Raw genomic sequence first — 20,333 nt, forward strand, 5'->3', positions numbered from 1 at the left:
ATCAAACCAGAGTAGCAGCATTATGTTTACAGATTCAAAAGAACTGATCAAACTTAACATTATTTTGTGATAGCTAAAATATTTTCTGTTTTAAACATATTCCAGATATGCTCTTTTTCACCACAGCTGCCACTCTTTCATTATTACTTCCCCATTAGCAAGCAATCCTGCCATTCCTTTTACACATGCTTGCAAATCTTAAGATGATTCAACAGGAATCCACAGAACAGCACACCAGCTTCAATGACTCTCTGAAAAAAAAAAACCTCAAGGCATTTTTACTCGCAAAACCTCTTCAAAATAAGATATTTATGGAGTTTTATTTTTTTGAAAGAATTCACTATTTATTACATATATTTTGGAGCTACACTATTATTGACCATTAGGCTGTTTATTTTCAGTTTTCATTAAGCTGTCTTGAAGCAAATGGTTCATGTCAATTGCTGATACATAATTAAAATGTAATTTTATGAGGTTTAAGTGTAAACTACTTCTCATATAATTTTTATCCTGTTTATGGCATAACATTTTCAGAGAATTGCTACAACAGATTTTGTAACAGAAATTAATTTCTTTCTCATTATGTCTCTTTTCTCATATTCAAAGAACTAAACTGAAGCAAATTCTGTTTATCCTGCTAACTGTGAAATCACAGTGTGCTCATAGCAAAGATGTCAGAGTCACACCCTCACAGACGATGAACAGCATCCCTGCTGAGTATTGTTTTTAACAGAACAAAATATTTGGGCAAGATACTAAAGATTACAGAATTTCACATAAGCGAGTCTGACAGAAGTAACTGGGGGTTCTGCAGCTGCAGGGATGTGGCACTTTGAGAATCACTGAGCCGCACTTGGAGACAGAAGAGTTTTTTGCATTTTCCTATGTGAACTCAGGCAGAGATTTGTTTCTCACCTCTTTGGAAAAAAAAAAGCCTCCTCATTGTCCTGTTGTTCTTTTCACCAAAGAAAACTGAATTTTCATGAGGCAACAAACTGACATTCTAGATCACGGAAACCTTCTGCTTAAAGGTACTTTTAGTAGAAGTGTTGCTGCTAGACTTGGTATTTGGGTCCTCCAAAAGACCCAGGAAGGAACTGGGCCTGTGAGAGACTTATTAAATCCTCCCCTGCTGCCATCTGGTGCCAGGAGCAAGTAAATTACTATAACACTCTGAAGAGTACCACTTACTAGGCTTATCCTGTGAAGCTGATCAGCTACATCAGCAAGCGTACTAGTGTCTCACCTCTCTCTGCCTTGTCCCTACTCCCTCCATTACCAGCCCTTTGAAATGGGGCTCAAACTCTGAAGAGAAATGAAAACGTGAGGTGCAATTAGGAAGTGCTTAGGAGACAGTATGATGCAGGAAACTCAAACTTTCCCTTTCAAAGCAGCACAACCAAGCATCCATCTCCAGTGACTTGTATGCACGCAGCATGGGAAAAAAAACCAGAAGGTAGAAATTAATGCATGGTTACAGAGCTGCGACCTCACTGGGATCACAGAGACATGACGGGATTGCTCACATATCTGGAGTGCAGCCATGGATCAATATAAACTCTAAAGGTGAGGAAGAAGAGTTGTGCTCTACACAAAAGAGCAGTTCAACTGGAGATAGTGTTGCCTTGTAATGGGTGACAGGCTGGCTGCGAGCTATGGGTAAGAATCAGAGGACAGAGAAGCATGGGTGGCATCATCATCTATCATCTACAGACCACCCAATGAATAAGAGGAAAGAGATAAAGCTATTCACCAAATATATATACAAAATCTACAAAACATGATACATAACATCTTTGTTGCCAGCATGGGCAGTGGGATTGAGTGCACCCTCAGCAAGTTCGCCAATGACACCAAGCTGTATGGTGCAGTCGACACGCTGGAGGGAACGGATGCCATCCAGAGGGACCTTGACAGGCTGGACAGGTGGGCCTGTGCCAACCTCATGAAGTTCAACCAGGCCCAGTGCAAGGTCCTGCACCTGGGTCAGGGCAATCCCAGGCACAAATACAGGCTGGGCAGAGAACGGATCGAGAGCAGCTCTGAGGAGAAAGACTTGGATGTGCTAGTGGATGAGAAGCTCAATATGAGCTGGCAATGAGATTTGTTGATATTAAATTATTAAATAATATTAAATTATTCTAGCAACTGTTCTTTTGAGAAGTTCCAGCATGCCTGTGCTCTGGAATATTTTTGTGTCTGTATATTACATATGCCTCATACTTTTCTAATTTGTCCAAACAACGACTGGCCCAACTGTAAACTTTCAGAAATCTTTCATTCCTATATATTACCAGGTAATTATTTCTTGGAGTTTACTGGTTTAAGTTGATGAAAATTCTGTATTTACAAACTACCACATCCTCTCACACCTTAGCTATCAATCTGCACATTTTCTCCAGTTGACAGATTACGTTGCAACTCCAGGCCAGAAGGCAAAGCCTAGTTAGTCCTGCAATTGTTGCTCCGTGCAGGTCTAGAAGAAGGAACCAGAAACCTTTTTCCAGTGTTCATGGTGATATAGTTGCTGTTTCCTAGCACAGTGCGTGATCCTCCACTGCTCTCAGTACAGATGCAGAAGTGAAGAGTTAAGGCTTAGAAACAAGTAAAGAAACACAACAAACCAAGGAAGCTGACAGATTTGTAGGAGAGGGCAGAAGAATCAGGAGAAAAGGATAAATTTTTCAGAAGAGAGAAGCTGTAACTAAGAAATGTGGATAATATACTTGGAACAGAATAACAGGTAAATGAACTGGAAAAGTCCAGAGAGGAGATTGGACACTCATGAAGACTTGGAAGCATGCAGGGAAGGTCGGAATGGGACTGAGAAGGACAAGAGTGCAACTTAGGAACCAGAAGACAGCAAAACAGCCACTACCAGAAGACATAAAAAAAAAAAAAAAGGAAAAGAAAAGAAAAACCATACGCAGACTGAGAGAGAACCTGGAAAATCTGAGACTTTGTGAGTTACAGGAGAAAGACTGGAAATAAGTAGTTGTGGTTAAATGGCAGGAGAATGGGCTTAGAGAAAGGATAGACACTGGATTTTTATCAGAGGGACGTAATGGGCAAGATGATATTTGTGATCAAGGGGACTGGGACAGGATCATCCTATACCAGTTTTCACAGCTCTCCAGTTTTCAGGTTTTGGGGGAGAGGGTGGTGTTTGTTTGTTTGTTTGCTTGCTTGTTTTTACAGCAGCTTTTGTTGTGAAATTTCCTCCTGATTTCTGTGCAGCCTGAGCACTCAGAGAGGTATGGAGAGTTAATCTGTGCATAAACAGGGCAGACAAAGGTTGCAAGAGGAAGCAGAAAAGTGTAATTACTTTCCTGTGGTCCCACAGCAGCTTAGTATCAAAACCAGGAACAGAATTCAGATTCCTCCTCTCAGCTCCAGCGCCCAGTTCCCCAGACCCTGCTGCCTTCTTCCATTTCCATGCAGCGTACAAACCAGACTGACTGACAAGGCAGGCACCGCTCCAGCAAAACACAGATCCACGCAGGGAGGCATAAACTCCTCTGCCTGCAGTCAGAGCTGACAGGACAAAAGACATCTCCAGTTCACGTGCCATGCAGCCACGGTTATCGCAGGCTCCGTATCTGAGCTAATAACCTGTGCTTGGAAGAAGAAAATGGTAGCTTGACAACATCACTCTAATGTGGCTGTAAGAACTGAGCTGTCTTGCATCTGTCCAACTTGGAGCACTAGCAGAACAATCTATTTCTATGCAGAAAGACATACGTGTCTGAAAAACACTGTGCCTCTTGCAGTTACATATCTGCACTGTAGTAAGGATTTGTAAGGCCCAGGGTCCAGTATATCTGTCCTATTTTCCCACTACTTCATTTGTCTCACAACAAACCAGCTAAACCATGGTTAACTGGGCATTTCTTACATAGCTATAGCAAATAAATGAATTCTTAGTTCATGCTATTATCACAAAAAGCTCTACAAGAGTTAGCTAGGCTTTAACAAATGGTTACCATAAAATTAATAAACATAAATTAATTAACAACTCATTAACATTTTTTATATCTGAAAAAAATTACATGTAGCTATGGTTGTTTTCTCTTTTTTCTAGAAAATAATTGCTCCAGTTTGTTTTCAGATTCCAAAAAAACATTACAATTATTAATAACAAATAGGAAATCAGCAGTAGTTGCTACAAATAAATTCGGAGAACTGACAACGTAGATTAAAAATCTTGTGTTTCCGTGTAGATGTATCCAGGAATAACACTAAATGAAATAGGTGCAGGTTGGAGGACTGAAAGTAAAAGTAAGTGACAGAAAATATATGCTTTGCTGAACACCTCTGAAATCTTGGATGCTTGCAAGCTTCTGCTGCTGTCAACAACAACTTCCATTTGTCATGGAATATATCATAACTATTTTTTCACAAGCTCCAAACTAAGAAAGTAAACAGAAACAATCTCTCTGTATTAATAGATGAATACATTCACAAGTCTATACTCACCCAAGCATCCACCAGAGAACTCTAGACTTGTCTCTGCACAAACACATCTGCTAGCATTTATCTTTTATACATGTTTCCAGTCAAGTTTACCATGTTTTTTAAAACAATATAGAATCTACGTAGAGAGAACTTTGGCTTTGGTCCTGCCCTAGAGACTACCTAACAAAAAATTATGTTTCTGCCTCCAACATTTTCTATTAAGTCTTTTAACCATTCTCTGCTATCTCACACTGTTCATTATAAAAGGAGAACAAATTTCCCATGGCAGTTATACATAAATAGATTTCCAGAAGAATGGGAAGGTTTGTGTTTTTGAAGTACATTTGATGATACAAAAGTACAGAAATCTGTCACTTATGTTATGATGTAAAATAAACCTGCTTCATTGTCTTGGGAGATAAACTCTGCCATTAATTCTAAGCTCAATAACAGGAAGATCACAATCCAGACAAAAGGTCTTGACTCTGCATTCCTATTTATGCTGAGCAGGAGGCTGCATTGGTTGTAATGGCTGCACTGAAACAAGAAAGGGTTGTAAACCCATGAAACTGGAGGAAATAACTCACAAGCAAGCAGATGATTAACATTATGACTACCTGATAACGACATTTAAGATGCATGAAACCTCCAACTGCCAAAGAAGAAGAAAAGGTATTTGTCAAGAAAAATTCTAATGCACTTAAGACTGTTTTGGGTGGTTTTCATGGTTGTTTCATGTTAACAGTTTCATAGCTTCTTCACAGATTCTAAATTTCAAATCTGTAAAAATTTGTATTCTATACCAGCATCCTTCCATTCATCCTCCAAATCATGGCATGCTTGCAAAGTGCATAATAATTTGGCTTCACTTCAAACTTTTCTCTGACTTCCACCTCCTCAACCATCCTCCAACTTCCCCCATGTTGTGCTGAAAGTCCTAGATGAAAAGTAGCTTTCTCCTATCAAACAGTAGCCCATTTGAAATACATAAATGAAAATTGACCTAATTATGATGCCATAAATTATGCCTAATTATGATGATGCATATAATGACTGGGCATGGTAATTCTCCTCCCCAGTTCAGTACAAGGATGTATTTCTGGCTCTTTGTCCACTCCACCCCTGCTCTGGTGTAAAGTCTTACTGCATTTTTGCATTCTGGCTCAGTGCCCCCATTTTGTGCCAATGGGAATCATCCATCTGTTTCAGCTTCATGAAAACAGTACTGTGTAGATGAACCTCTAGCTTAAACATGACACTTTCCTTTCTTCTGGAGTCCCAAGTATCCTTCCATTGATACCAACCACAAAGAAAGAAAGGGGCAAACACCTCAGTTAAAGAAAGAAATGGAGGGCAGTATGAGAGCAGCAGAGCCATAGTTCAGCACAGTGGGCCAGAGGGAAGAATCAGGATAAGGAGAAAGTAACTATGGATGACAAGGACGATAAAGCCTATTTATTGCATTCATTTCCTGTAGGTACACAGCTCCCAAAGAGCATGAGCTGTTAAATTGCCACTACACTTCATTGTAATCTGAAGATCCATAAGAAGAAGCAAGGCAAAAGAAGCTTACTGTGGTACAACCTATCACAGGGCAGGAGGAAAGGATCCAGAAACAGGAATCTCCAAGAAAGTTGAGTCTGAATGGACAAGAATAACAGAAGATTTGGAGCAAAGCCAAGCTTAACAACACATTATAAGGATAATTGCAAAAAGATCATGCTCTCATAAATAAGATGGTCCTGGAAACTGAGTTGTATTTGATGTCAGAAACCAGAGTGAAAATAGAAGAAGAAAGTTTCAGGCAGAGGAGAGGGAAGCTGAGTAAAGCTCAGATTTCTTTCATGCCCTTTTCAAATCTGCAATTATCTGGAAAAGCAGTAGAAGGTGGGAAAAAAAAACCCCTGTTCATCCTCGACTAATATGTTTTAAATTCAGTACCTGTAAAGAAAACATATGAATATTTTTAATACTACATCACTTACAGTAAGCACTTGCAGTTCCTAAAAATTATCATACAACTGAAAATTTCCTGTATTTCTTAACAACTGAAATACATCTCTTCTGCTTCATACAAGATCAAAGTAGACATTGACATCCCTGCTAGGGAATATTACTAAAAGCGAAAATCAGTGGCATTCATTGAATTTTAAACAATGAACTGGAGAGCTGTTTCTAAAATCCTTTCTGAGAAGTCATTTTTAGTCAACAGTTTCTGGTTTTACTGCATGCGTTGTTATCTCTGTCGGCCAGGCTATTACTGCTGTAATACAATTTTCTGCTTACTTAGTGGCACAGTATCTTGCATCTTTGCAATGGTGAATGGAGTCATTTTGAAGATTAATTAGATATAATGCAAGATTATGCTTAGACTGGAAGGCCAGGTAGAGTCTCTCACTTCCCAATACTCCAAAAAGCATGACTGAACAAGATGGGGATGTGGATAGATTCCCAGTCTCAGTGTACCTGCTGGTCCCTAGGAGTAGTTAGCAAAGGAAAAAACTGGCCTTTGTAAAAGATGTGGAAAACAACATCTGCAAAGTCAAATGCCTCTGACTCCCCTCAGCACTCTTCCTGCATGTATCTTAATGTAAGTACAATGTCTCAAACCTCTGAATCTCTGTTACTATCAACCAGTTACACAGTTCCCTCCTTGTATAGGAAAAACAAAGCCACGATTTGGTTTCTGTTTCACCTAGGAAACAGAGTATTTTAGTCTGTTCTCAGCTTGCCAATCACCAAGCTGTACTTCAGCACTCTCTGCAACTTTCGACTTTTGCTTGCCATATTTTTTGCCCCCAAAGCACATTACAGAAACAAAACCAGTTAGTTCAGCAACAAGAATTTGAGAACTTCAAATACTTTATGTAGAAGTAAACAGCAATACTAACCTCTTTCATTTTTTCCAGTTCATTCTGTAGTGCTTGTTTGGCAATTTCAACTTCTATAAGCTGCTGTCTTAATTTTTCATTTTCATCTTCTGTTACAGTACGTTTTTCTTCCACATTTTCTAACTCATGGTGAAGTCTCACCGATACATCTTTTGCAACCTAAATGAAACAATATTTCAAAAGAAAGATTAAGAGGGAAAAAAAAAAAAAAAAGAATTACTGCTGCACTGCTTAGCACGTAAGCAACCATTTACAAGTTAGTTCTGGATGTTTTGATGGAAGTGGTGTGAAAGGAAACATAGACAAGGACATCCACAGAGAGAATTCTAAATGATTCAAAATTCAAGCTGATTCCTTCCAAAAATGGTATAGTCTTCCCATGGACTTCACTGGAAACCACATTAGACACTAAACCCCAACTCCTTCTTAGGTCCTGTTCTGCCAACAGTGAAACAGGACCTTCATTATTCCTGGAGACAGTGCAGCATCTATTTTCTTGCAGCCACTGCTAGCTTATGCTTTTCAATGTACTAAGGGATATGCCCTTCAAATACTTGACATGCAGAAACATCTAAAAGCAGGGTCCACCTTCTCCAGGCCTAACCTACCTGTGCCTGGTATGGCACCACAAACGGACACACCTTTATTTCAACCCGGCTAGTTTCTCTCTCCTTCATGAACAGTTAATCTAAGGATATGGCATTTACTACTACTGGCTAACTTAAAGAGCAAAATATGAACAAACAACATTTTTACTGGCCTTGTGTTCACCCAAATGATGTCCAGTATTTTAAAAGAAAATTAACACTGAAGTTTTTTTTGCTTTTTTCTTATTTTTTTAATGCATTTTCACAGGAATAGAGTGAAAAGGCACCTTTCAAAACCTAATTCCTCTTCCTCATGTAAGGTAATGAGAATTTTGCCATTTAAGCCACTTGCATTGTGTTTTGTGAAACCACTGGAAACTATAATCACGCAAAAAAAAAAAATTAAATCTACGCTAATCACTGTTATGATGGTGATTTAGACACATCGTTTGAAAAGCCTAATTTCCTGCTTTTTTTAGAACATTGGAAAGTATAATTAATCCTTCTTAGCATTAGCTAGGGAAGCTCAGAGAGCTATCCTTTACGACTTTCACTAGAACGATCTTTATGTTTGTATGTCAAAAAACACTTTAACATACTAAAACCCTAAAGAAAAAGATAGTAATTGCAAGCAAGCAGTCTAGAAAAATCCGATCCACCAGAAAACAGCAGCAGCTAGTGACTCAGCCTCTCCTGACAAGAAACCCAGTATGTGTGAATTACAGATACAACACTGCAGTGTAGCACAAGACCATTCAATAACCTCCCCCACTGCACGTACCCTCAAGACACATAATGCCCAACAGAAAGAGAGAGCGGAGAGGAATTTCAATTATAACCATACTCCAGAGAGACTGCAGGATGAGCTGAGAAACACACGACAGGGCTATATCTTGATGTCTTTTCCTACACTCGGTATTAAACTGCTCATCTGGTTGCCCAACCAAAGTAAACAGAAAATCATGGGGGACATTTCTAACAGCATCCTAGCAGAATCTGTCTTCAGTCCATAGATACAGTCTGTATCAGTAAATACAACCAAATAAGAAAATGATTTAGTGATATTTTTGGACACAAAATTTGATGGAGTAGCAATTAATGTAGAGAAATCCTACAGAGCATTCTAGATCACATGGGAAATGGGACTCACTTATGCAAGATGCATTCTGATATGGCTGAGTGCAAGACTGTATCTCTGAGGGATTAAGTCCCCTAATACATTATCCACGCAAAATTGGCAATGTTATTTTGGGTATAAACTCTTCAGAAAAGGACTTGGGAACACTACAGAGAACTGCACGTGAGTTACAGTGGTTAGCCAGCACCCGGAATTCAGTTAGGCAGAAACCTGGAATTAGAGATTCACCCCTACTCCAAAGCAGAACACATTCATCATCCGTGGGAATGCTTTGCAGAAGCACTGTTCCTTTCCAAACCATCAGTTGTGTGGTTATTGGGAAAGACATGGGAGAAATCCCAGATAAAGTGAGCCCTTTGTCCAGCTAAACCTCAGGCATTAGCTGCTATCTCCTAAATGGCAGGCGAGCGCCTCACCAGAGGTGCCCTCGCCATTTCCCTCCCAGGCCCTGCCCGCTACTTGCCATACAAAGTAGCGTTGAGCCAACTCAGAAATCAACTCTATAAGCTGGAACCACAAAATTCCCTTGGGACGTGAAGGCTGATGTTCAAATTCTGCCTGCAAAGGTCTGTGCCTCAACCGGTCACCTAAGCATCATTCTGAGTGTGCAAAATGTCCCCCGTTTCGATCAGAAATTCCCCTGACAAAGGAGTCGTTCTGCTTCTGATCAGGAAGATGTTATTTTGTTAAGAACCATGTGAATAGTTGTACTTACAGAACTGTCATGGCCACAACAGCAAATGTGGGTTTGGAATACACACAGAAAAGGAATGTCATATAGAAACAGAGAGAAGGATATTAGCAGCACTGAAACGTGTCTTGGACTGGTTTCTATATTTTAATAAGAACGATGACAAGCTGGAAAATTTTCAGAGAAGATGATCCAAGTCTGTAAACCAGGCCTGGGAGTAACAGGCTCTCAATCCATTATACGTATCAGAAATAAATTTTAAAATGACCTTGTTCTTGATCACATATTAAATCAGCATTTTCCACTCCAGTCCATAGAATTCAGCAAGCCACAGGCAAGTAGTCCTAGGCAGAAGTGTGGTCAATAAGCTTACATTTGCTATACAGAAGTCTGTACTTCCAAGCCAAATGGTGAGAGACCAGTCAACTAAAAAAAGTTTAGAAGTCCTAATTCAGTAAAAACCTTAACAAAACCTAGTAGATGGAAGCAGAAATTAAACAATTTCCAACTAGCACAATAAAGGGTTTTTCTTCTGTAATTGGACCAATCTAGAATGGAGATGATGGATATTTTACTAATGGCAATCTTTAAATGAGGACTGAAACTTTTCCTCAACAACAGTCTGTGGTTCATTCAGATGTTATGGATGAAAGACAGTTGATTACACATTGAAATTCAATGGGCTGTGTCTACAGTTTCAGGCAGACGTGGAAAATCCTGGCTTCACTAAAGACAATGGCAGTTTTTCCACTGATTCCAACGGAGACAGGATTTCGTGTTGTGACTCTGCATGTATTGTATCTACTGGTCCTCTGAAATCTTTACTAAAGAGGACAGCAATCCCCTCAAAGTCCACGAGAGTATTTGATGAGGTAGGTTTAATTTTGCAGTGGTAGTGTATGTTTTGCATTCATCGTAAAAGATCCAAAACCTCTAGATCCTAATTTGTATTTGAATCACTTCTTGCACATCAACTTTACAAAAAAATGATTGGACTAGAGCTGAAAATAGCCTACCTACGTACTGAAGGACTTCTATTACCAAGACAAGCTTGGCCATTCCTATCTCATGAGCTTCACTGGGTGAACAGCGTGCAACAGAATGGATGGAAATGCCTGAGTCATGAGGACCACGTCTAGGTGTGAGGCACTCCCTCCCCTTGACACCAGCAGGTCCATACCTTGAGGTCCTGCTCCATGCTGCGCAAGAGCTCACCGTCGATCTCTCCAGTCTGGGCATAGCGGAGCCTCTTGCGCTCAGCCTTGCGCAGGCGGTACTGAAGGATCCGGCAGTTCTTGTTGGCTCGCTCCAGTTCATGGCGCATTTCTTGAAGCTGACAAGCGTCCTCCTCAAAGAAACTGTCCCTCATCTCGTCCATCTCTGTCCTCAGCTCATCTATCTCATTCTGGCAGCAGGGCGAGAAGGGGATAGGGACGCAACAGGTGGGTCAAAATAACAAACGTCAGCACGTATACGGGGAAGGCAGCCAAAATGGAGCTCCTGCCCGCGGGGACACCAGCTCAATACAAACCAGCTCATTAAAAGCACCGCAAGGAAGCAGAGGGGTGCCACTGCCCCCATGCCCGTTAATTCTGCCTCCGGGGGAGAGGGTGGTGGAGAAGCCCCCTCCCGATGCGGAGGTGGGGAGGCCGCCCAGCCCCAGCCCGGCCCCGGTTTCCCCCCTCCCCGCTCCCGCCGCCCCGGCCCCTCACCTTGAGGCTCTCGTTCTCTTCCCGCAGCTTCTCCATCTCTTCCTCCATCTCCTCCTGCAGCTGCGGGCTCAGGGTGCCCTCGGGGCCGCCGCCGCCGCCGGCCTCGCCCTGCCGCAGCCCCTCCGCCCCGGCCGCCGCCATGGCAGAGGGCGAGGAGGCGGAGGCGGCCGGGGGAGGCTCGGCCGGGGCGGCGGCCCCGGAGGCGGCGGAGGAAGCGCTGCCGCCGCTGCTGCTGTGGTTGCTGCCCTTGGTTTGCATCTGGGCGGCCGCCGCCAGCCCCTTCCTGAGGTGGAACTGGATGAGCTCACTCTGCAGGCATCCCTCCTTCCAGTACCCCCCGCCGCCGCCGCCGCCTGCCGCCCCGCGGCCCTTCCCCGCGCCCGAGGAAGATGGAGGCGCCGGGGCCGCCTCCCCCGCGCCCTTCAGCGGAGACCGCCCCGCTTTCCCCCGCCACTGCTTGGGCGGCGGCGGCAGCGGCGGCTGCGGCGCCACCGCCCCCTCCCGCTCCCCCCCGCCGCCGCCGCCGCCTCCTGCAGGGGGCGCCTCCTCGGCCGCGCGCGGGGCGGTGGGCTCGGCGGCGCGCGGTGGCGGTGGCTCCTCGGCGGCGGCTTTCCCTCCGGCGGCGGGCGGCGGTTCAGCACCGGCGCTGGGCTGGACAGCTCCCGGCGGCCCCGCGCCGCGCAGCGGCTTCTCGGCGGCGCGGCCGCGGGTGGCTCTGGGGGCGGGGCCTGGCGGCGGCCGCGCCGAGGCGGCCTTGGCGGCGGCGGCTGCGACGGCGGCGGCCGGGGCGCGGGCGGCGGCGGCGGCGGGCGGTGGGCGCGGGGGGTTGTCACGGGCGCGGGCCGGAGAGGAGGCTCGCTGCTGCTTCCTGCCGCTGCTGCCCTCGGGGTGGAGGCGAGGCTCGGCGGCGGCGGCGCCCCCTGCAGGCGGCTGGCTCATGGCGGCGGCTATCGCAGGGAGGCGTCCATCACCGGCGGCGTCCTCCGCCTCCGCCGCCGCCGCCGCCACCGCCCTGAGAGCTGATGAGGGAGGAGAAGCGGAGAAAGGCGGTCGGGGTGGGGACAGGGAGGGACAAGCCTACGGGGCAGCGGGGAGACGGGCTCTCCGGCAAGGCTCCGGCTCTCCCTGCCCGCCGCCGTGCGCCCTCCGCTCCCCGGGCAAGGCCGAGCCGGATGCCCGGCGTCGATCCGGAGCGGCTTTAGGGAGAGAGCCCACCCCGCCCGGCTGAGGCTGAGATCAGCTCCCGCTCCGCTGGCCCCTAGGGGCGGTTCCCCCAACCCCCCCACCCCCACGGCCCCATCCTCGATACCGATCCCTTCCCCTTGCCACATCGCAGTTAAATTTCCACCCGCACACAACCTTCCCATCCTCACCACCAAGCCGAGCACCAGCCGGGCTGCCCCGGCACCTGCCTGCCGCTGCACAAAGGCCCACTCATGTGGAAGCCACTAGAGATTTATTTCCCTTCAGCCTTGACCAGGAACTCTTCGAGGACGAGGTCAGGCCTCCGAAACTGGGGAATCGAGGACCATGAAGGGAAGGGGCCCTTCAATCAGCTTCTAAACCCGGGTTTGTCCCGGTCTGTGTTCCTGAGGCATTGTCAGGACTTGAAACCGACTCAGGTTTGCTGCTGGTCACGCTGGCATAGGGCTAAGGCATAATCACTCCAGCAGGTTTTCAAAACAGAAGAGGCAAGGAATACACCCTCACCCGGTACGAGATGTTACGCGGTATGCACCGAGGGGTGCTGAGATGGCAATTTTCCCCCATAGTGACAAAACTGTGGTGTTCGTGGTCACAATGGCTCATTAAAAAGGGCTGTTAGAAGCCATATCATGCTGCAAAGATGTTCCTTGATACATGCTGAAAATAATGGCTATGATACACAAGCTGTTTTCACACAGCCTTTATTCAACTGCCCTAAAAGGGAAAATGTGGCCAAAAGTAGAAAGGATAGCATGCCTAACAAGGCCTAACCATTCCCTGCTAGAACACGGCCTAGCCATTCCCTACTTGAACATGGAATAAAGAAAGAAACCCGACTGGGTAAAATCAATGCTGGCTTTATACCGTACCCTGACAATTGGTTTACTCCCTGGAACATGCTAGACAATGAGACTGTGTTTGCTCTGCTCTCACTGGCGGGGCCACAGGGTTTCCTCTCAAATGCACCATCATTATCACCCTGATTTTAACGATTATACTGGAAATTAATGCTCAAAAGAACAGAATTTGGCAAAAAATAAAAAATTCCCAAGCATTAATTTGCAAAAAAAAAAAAAAAGGAGCATGGGAGTGTAAACCTATGAAAACTTACACCTGTCTCACACCACTTTATAAAGGATTTGCTTCACATCTCTGTTAACCATCACAAACAAAATTCCCAAGCTGCTGTCGTTCAGAGCTGAACAGGTACCTTGAAATCCAAACCTAAAGGAACTGCAGAAAGTCAGGACTCAAGCCTAGATCCGGTATCTTACTTATGACTGTGCCTCTCACCTGCTGTTCCAAATTAAATTAAAAATAACTATGGGGAACCCTGCACTATACCTGGATCTGTTCGGGAAGTTTCGCTGCACCAAAGTCATCAGGCTCAGCCACAGCAGCCTGCACCAGGCATGTCCCCAACTCCAGATTGGACACCACCCACGGTTCGCTTGGACGATTTATATATATATATATATAGTTGTTGTTCTCTCTCTCTCTTTTAAGGGGCAGAACGAAAGCCTCATTTGAGGCCAAGCCCGAAATCTCCCTCCACGCAAAACTCGGCCACACAACCTCCTCCTCCCTAGAGCCGAATCCACGTGGCGCCTGGACGCGGCGTCTCCGCGGCTTTTCCACTCGGGAACAGCTGCCCGGGCGGAAAAACGCCTCCATAAACGGCAGCAACAAAAGGGAAAAGTCCGGTGGCTCCACCCGCCGGCGTGGGGATCCCCCCTTCCATATCTCCTACCCCACCACGCCCGGGGCTTCAGACAGGGCCTCCCCTCGACCTCGGCCCTCCCTTCCCGTCGCCGGGCGCCCGCCTCTCCCTCTCCGGGATCCCGATTCCCAACCACGGCTTAAAGCTTTAGGAGCGCTCCTGCCTTTTGTCCGGGTTTTAAAGGATTTTAAATGGCAGGATTTGGGCAGGTTCTACCTTCATACCTGGCGGGTTTGTTGCATCTGAATTCCCAGTAAAACTCCCATTTTGAGGAAGAAAAAAAAAAAGGTAAAAATAATCATAATTTTTAAAAGGCTTGAAGGTAAAGCAGCCGCATTACTCACCACCACTTTGTCCGCCGCCGGGCTGACGAAATGCATGCACGGAGAGACGGGCACCCGCACACCCGCGCACCCGCACGCCCGGCACCCGGCGCTGCCGGAGCCTCTCAGGAAAATGAGGCGATGCTCGTGGGCTGACCTCAGCGGGCCTGGGAGACGGAAGGGGGGGAGGGAGGGAGGCAGGGAAGGGAGGAAAGCAGCCAAGGGGAGAGGAAAGAAAAGATGAAACGGCGAGAACCCCGCCCAGTCCTGGGGGCTGGGTCGCGTCCCCCAGTCTGCCCGCACACGGTGGATGAGGGTGACAACGCGAACGGGGGAGGGAGCGGGATGCACGCGAGGGGTGCGTCCGCTTTCCCCTCCCAAACCATCCCGGCAATCGGTTCTGATCCGTTATTTAGCCCCCACTTCAGAGGAGCTTGCTCTGAGCATGCAGGGATGCCGGGCGCCTCCTGCACCGGCAGCAGGAGAGTACGGTGGTTCTCCTTTGTTCGCCGCCCCCCCTCTCCCCACGGGGTCCCCCCTCTGCGCCCCTCGGACCGCGGCCGGGAGGGGCGGAGACAAAGGCAACCTGCTCCGCGCCGCCGGGGAGCACCCCCCGGGCCGGTCACCGTGCGCTCGTATCGTGGTCAAAGCCCAGGTGTAGTCACCTGCTTCACTCGTTTGTTTCGTCATGAGGGGAAAGTATCTTTCTTCTGAGGCGGCTCTTGACACTTGGTGCTTCAAGTGTCTCCCAATTACAGACAAAGAAAAGCAGGAAAAAGGCTTCCCTCCCCCTCTGCCTCAGCCCCCGAAACTGCTTCCTCGGTGAGAGAGGGGGTGACCCGGCACCTTGCTCCAGCTGGGGGGAGATGGCGTGTCCGGGCTGGAAATTCCTCCCGAGGGATGCTTAACAGAGGATTTTGTGCCTATAGGTATCCCATCTATACATCTATACATACATCTACATACAATATATATACACACGAATGCACTGTACATACATGTATACATAAATCTGTGTGTGCACATATGAACACATATAAAATATACATATATATGTATAGTTTTATATATTGTATGTACATATATATATATACAAATCTATGAGGTCCTTGGGCAGCCCTTGGGGGAGGGCAACCTTAGGGGTGACCAGCTGCCCTCTTTCCAATCGCCCCTGCCCCACAGTCCTCTCCACCTCTTCTGATGTGACAAGCAGGACCCAACACATCTGGAACAGCATATTCTGAGGTGTGGAAAGGCACCTCTCCCCCTGCCCCTACGCAGGTGCATGTCCTCCAGTCTGGAGCCCAGGGGCTCTGTGAACTGGATATATATATAGATGTGATGAGTTGAGGACAATCAGAAAACAGGAAATGGAACATTTATGCTGAAGAAGAAAAACATTGGGATGATTAAAAGCTGCTTTTAAAATTCATAGTATTTAATGATTCGTTAGGCCTTTGAAACTCAGAAATATTGACTGCAGTCATACCAGTTAAACAGAATAGTTGAAATGAAAATATGAAATATTTCTGGAGTTGGAGCTGAGAAATTTTCCTATGAAAGTGGTGGATAGATTCTGCTAGAGGAATGCTTAGGCTCCTCATCTCAGTGAATATACAGAATAGCAGTGATGAAGTCATCACAATAACGTAACACTTCATCTGCACAATATCCTCCAGAAGGACAAGCACGGCAGCCCCTACCTTTAAGCATGGGACAGCGATTCACATCCTTTCTTCTCCCTCAGTGGACGAGATCCCTGGATGGACTTGCCACAGTAAAACAGAAATGGGATGTGATGATGTCTCATACCACCCACAACAAGATTTATTATGCTTTTGGAAAGATACAGATACTTATTTTCTCATAGTGGTGTCCAAATGAAAACCAGGTCATCAGATTATCTTCACTCATGTTGTCAGACCATATGTCTGAGAGTAGGGACCAATCTTATGGTAGCAGAATTTGGCCATCTCTCAGTGTCGTATGGGATTGTTGACTTTATTCTCAAAATTTCTATTCTGGCTATAACTTCAGTGCTGACCTAGTAATAAAAATTTACATGGGCACAAAAATTCTTCTACTCATATAATTTACTCTTCTTGGGAAGAATGGATATAATCTACACAAGATAAAGCACTCTTTTGCTAATGAAAGCTGTGTTTCCATTAGGAAATTTGCTGCTAGATCTCTGTAGGCATTTTACATCAGCAGCGGGTCATGATATAATAGATATGACAATTATATCTACCCTAGAATAAGTCCAGCATGAAGAGACCTATACAGAAAAATTAATAACGTAAAAGTTCCATTTATGATTAGATTTTGTGGTAGAGTTTTTAAAAAACTGTGTATGGAAATAATACACAGAAAGAAAGGTCTTAACTTCACATAGAAAACAAGGGCCTCTCAGCTGACTGTTGCCATGCAGGAAGGAAGCACTGACATGATGCTGAACAGTTGTACAAATGCATTGTCTCAAATGTCAGTGGCAGAGAAAACAATGGAGATAAAGTATTATAAATTATTTAGGAAGAATTAGAGAAGAAACCAGAAAACATCATTATTGCCCCAGTATAATTCAATGGTACAGACAGATTTTGATTACCAAGAGCAGTTCTGGTCTCCCATTCAAACCAGGCATGGTGGAAGAGGGTGAGGTACAGAACGAGATGTCCCAGGTGCAAAACGGCTCTGCTCAAGGAGTGACCAGGTATGGTAGGGGTCTTTGGGCTGGAAATGGGGTGACTGAGGAGAAGTATGATGCAGGTTCCTACAGCCTTTAGGAAAGAAGGTAAACAAGGGTGAAAGGTTCACTGTTACTCACAGTCTCTTCCCATACAAGTAGTGCAAAGGTGCAAATGTGAGTGAAAGAAACAAGCAGGAGACAGATTAAAAAAAAAAGAAAAGAAATAGTCCTTGTGGTTAAGCTGTTCAACACCCTGCCACAGGGTGCTGTGAATATAAGGGTCTACATGGGTTTAAAAAGTGATTTAACAAAGTAATAGAAAAAAAAAAACAATTTGGGACAGCAAAGGCAAAACACATAGCTCAAAACACCTCTCCAGTGATGATTTTTTTGATCTGGGAAATTGTCTGGGAGAGATGTAAGCATGTGTTTTTGTGTTCTCTTCCAGCATCCACTATTAAATGCAGTCAGATACCTGTCAGTAAGCTAAAAGATCTTTGATTTGGCTCCATATGAAAATTCTTATCCTGTTAGTATTATCCTCTAGTTTTGCCTCTCTCTCTTTCCCCCCTTCTTTTATTTTCTTCATTTATTTTTCATTCTTCCTCCTTATATTTCTTGTCATGCAGAGCACCTGTAAACTGCTGCCTCCTGCTAGAGTATGCCTATGACTTTCAGTGTTTTTTTACTTTCAATAGCTAAAAGTATTTTGACTCAAATTGGAGCTGTGAATACCTTGTTTTCCAATCCTCATTATTTCTTGCTCATGTATTTTTTATTCAGCCTATGATTGCATTTAGTTGTATGTACTTGTGCAGGAGATGAAAGGACACCAGACTGAAAGAGGAGAGGAAGAGAAAAGAGAGGAACAATTTATCCTCTGAGCAGAGTTTAAGTCATATAGGTTTATTTTCCTAAGTTAAGATGAAAATCCCTTTACATAAGACCCTAAAAGTGCGACCCAAGCATGACCTCCTAGCTTTGGGAAGAGAATACTTTATTAACAGATTTCAGAAGGGGCTTGGAGAGGACACTTTTCCAGAAGGATGCCTGGCTGGCACTCAGTTGCTGCACTTCGGCCACTTCGCTTACTCACCTCCTCTTCCCTCACGGGAATACGCCGGGTTATGCTGGGGCAGAACGAGGAGCAGCGGGAGCGTGCTGTGCTGGTTCATGGTACTGGCAGTGTCCCAGCTGGCACAGGCTGCAGCTCATCTCCCTGCCCAAGGAGATGTGCCGGACACGACCAATTATACACCTGACCAGAGCCTTTTTTCTCTGTCCATGGAAAATGGAAAGTTTGAGGCTTTAACTCACCAATTTCTAATATGTTGACTAAATGTCTATTGTACCAAGCAGTAATTTCAGAATAAGCAATGAATGCTTTGTAACTGTTCTCCTTTCTTACTTACTTGGAAACAGAAAAGCTTTCCAGACATACTGCGCAGCAGAATTGCACAGCACCAAATCATGACATTTCAAAAAGAAGAAAGCTTTATATTAAAGAGGAATAACACTTGGATGAAAAAGCAAAGCGGAGAAACAAGTAGCATTTTGAGTTCATAGACTTCATCAAGCAGAAGCATGCTAACAGCATCGAAGAATTTGTAAAAACGGGTATATTTTGGCATACATGTTTGACTAGACCATTATATAAAATCATGGTGGTCCTGGTTGTCCTATCTTGCTCCTTTTTCCTCCTCGTCCTCTTTAACAGCTGCTCCTCAGCCACAGACAGAGATAGCGTGGCACACTGAGGCTGCACCCTCTGTTTGTCTGTGCCCTCGTACCCACAGAACTCACCAAGGGGACAGGATGCTCCACCAAAGGGACCGCAGTGCCATCTGCACCCTCTCTGACAAGTCATCCCAGTGGGAGGAGTAGGTCATGCTGCTTTTCACTGCTGTGTTAGGGAAACAGCCTCAGACTTTGTCTTTGTAAGGGATGTCCTACGTCCCGGTTCAGGAAGTCTGCATGTCACCCACTATGTCATACCTGTCCTGGTTTAACCCTTGTCTTCCAACACCTGGCTGGTTTCTTAGCCTCACGGGAGGTGACAAGGCACAAAAGAAAGACATTGTAATGAAAATTAGAGGATTCTTTGGGTCTGTCAGTGGAGAATAAAACCAGGTGAAATTAGGTCTGTTGCTTATTAGAATTCAATCTTTATAGTTATAAAATAAAGGCTTGGTTCCATTTTTGCTTTCAGACATTTCATTCAGCCTTTCTGAAGGCTGCAGGAAGTTTTATACTCCTGCTTTTTATTCCTGCAGCAATCAATTGTACCTATTGTTCAGAAATAACGACAGAACTGAGCATGCCCTCAAACAGGCCAGTGCCGCTCAACCGTTTCTAACGAAAAAAAAAATCTCTACCAGTCTCTCTGTCTGCCTCTCCTGGACTTGCTATACCTTATGTTATTAGAATGATTTTAAAAAAAAATAAAAGAGAGATTATTTGAAACTTAAGGCATTATTTACACTAAAACCCCAGATATCTGTATCACTGTCCTTCCTGCAACACTACGTTTTCATATTCAGAGGGTAGGATTATATCAAATATCCATAAATCCTATTATGCAAGCATATATCTGCATAGTCTATATGTTGCATCAGTATCTAAAGCTCATTGATTACTTAATGAGGCTATTGGGAGAGGAATGGTACAGAAAATTTTATAGCTAAGTCTGTAGGAATGAAATCCAAAACAAGGAATTTCTCCGGATTAATCAGCCTTGTACCTTGTCTCTTTGCATTTTATGTAACATGCTCACTGCCTGCTGAAGAAAAACAGTATTCCTGTCTAGGCACCAGCACAGTACCAGCACGTTCAAACAGCCATTTCCAGGGGAGGATTTAATATATAAGGGAAAATAATTGAAGACAACCTCAGAGCTCTTCTCTAGCACTAAATAGATGGTC

The 20,333-nt window shown here is 44.9% G+C and overlaps 1 protein-coding gene across 2 annotated transcripts in view; it reads right to left on the reverse strand.

Moving 5' to 3' along the window:
- The window catches only part of MTCL3 (MTCL family member 3), a 31,094-nt gene extending 18,666 nt beyond the window's left edge, over nt 1-12,428 (reverse strand). The window contains exons 1-3 of one of the 2 annotated variants that reach the window (XM_086745266.1): nt 11,475-12,428; nt 10,943-11,167; nt 7,347-7,505 (exon numbers count right to left, since the gene is read on the reverse strand). In XM_086745266.1, the coding sequence (XP_086601392.1) occupies nt 7,347-7,505; nt 10,943-11,167; nt 11,475-12,413 (1,323 nt within the window). In that variant the 5' untranslated portion in view covers nt 12,414-12,428. The remainder of the gene's footprint in view (nt 1-7,346; nt 7,506-10,942; nt 11,168-11,474) is intronic. The other variant, XM_086745265.1, reaches the window with a different exon arrangement.
- Between the last annotated feature and the right edge of the window lie 7,905 nt (nt 12,429-20,333).

The sequence above is a fragment of the Chlamydotis macqueenii genome, chromosome 3 (assembly GCF_036417535.1).
Source record: "Chlamydotis macqueenii isolate bChlMac1 chromosome 3, bChlMac1.mat, whole genome shotgun sequence".
Classification (NCBI taxonomy): Eukaryota; Metazoa; Chordata; class Aves; order Otidiformes; family Otididae; genus Chlamydotis; species Chlamydotis macqueenii.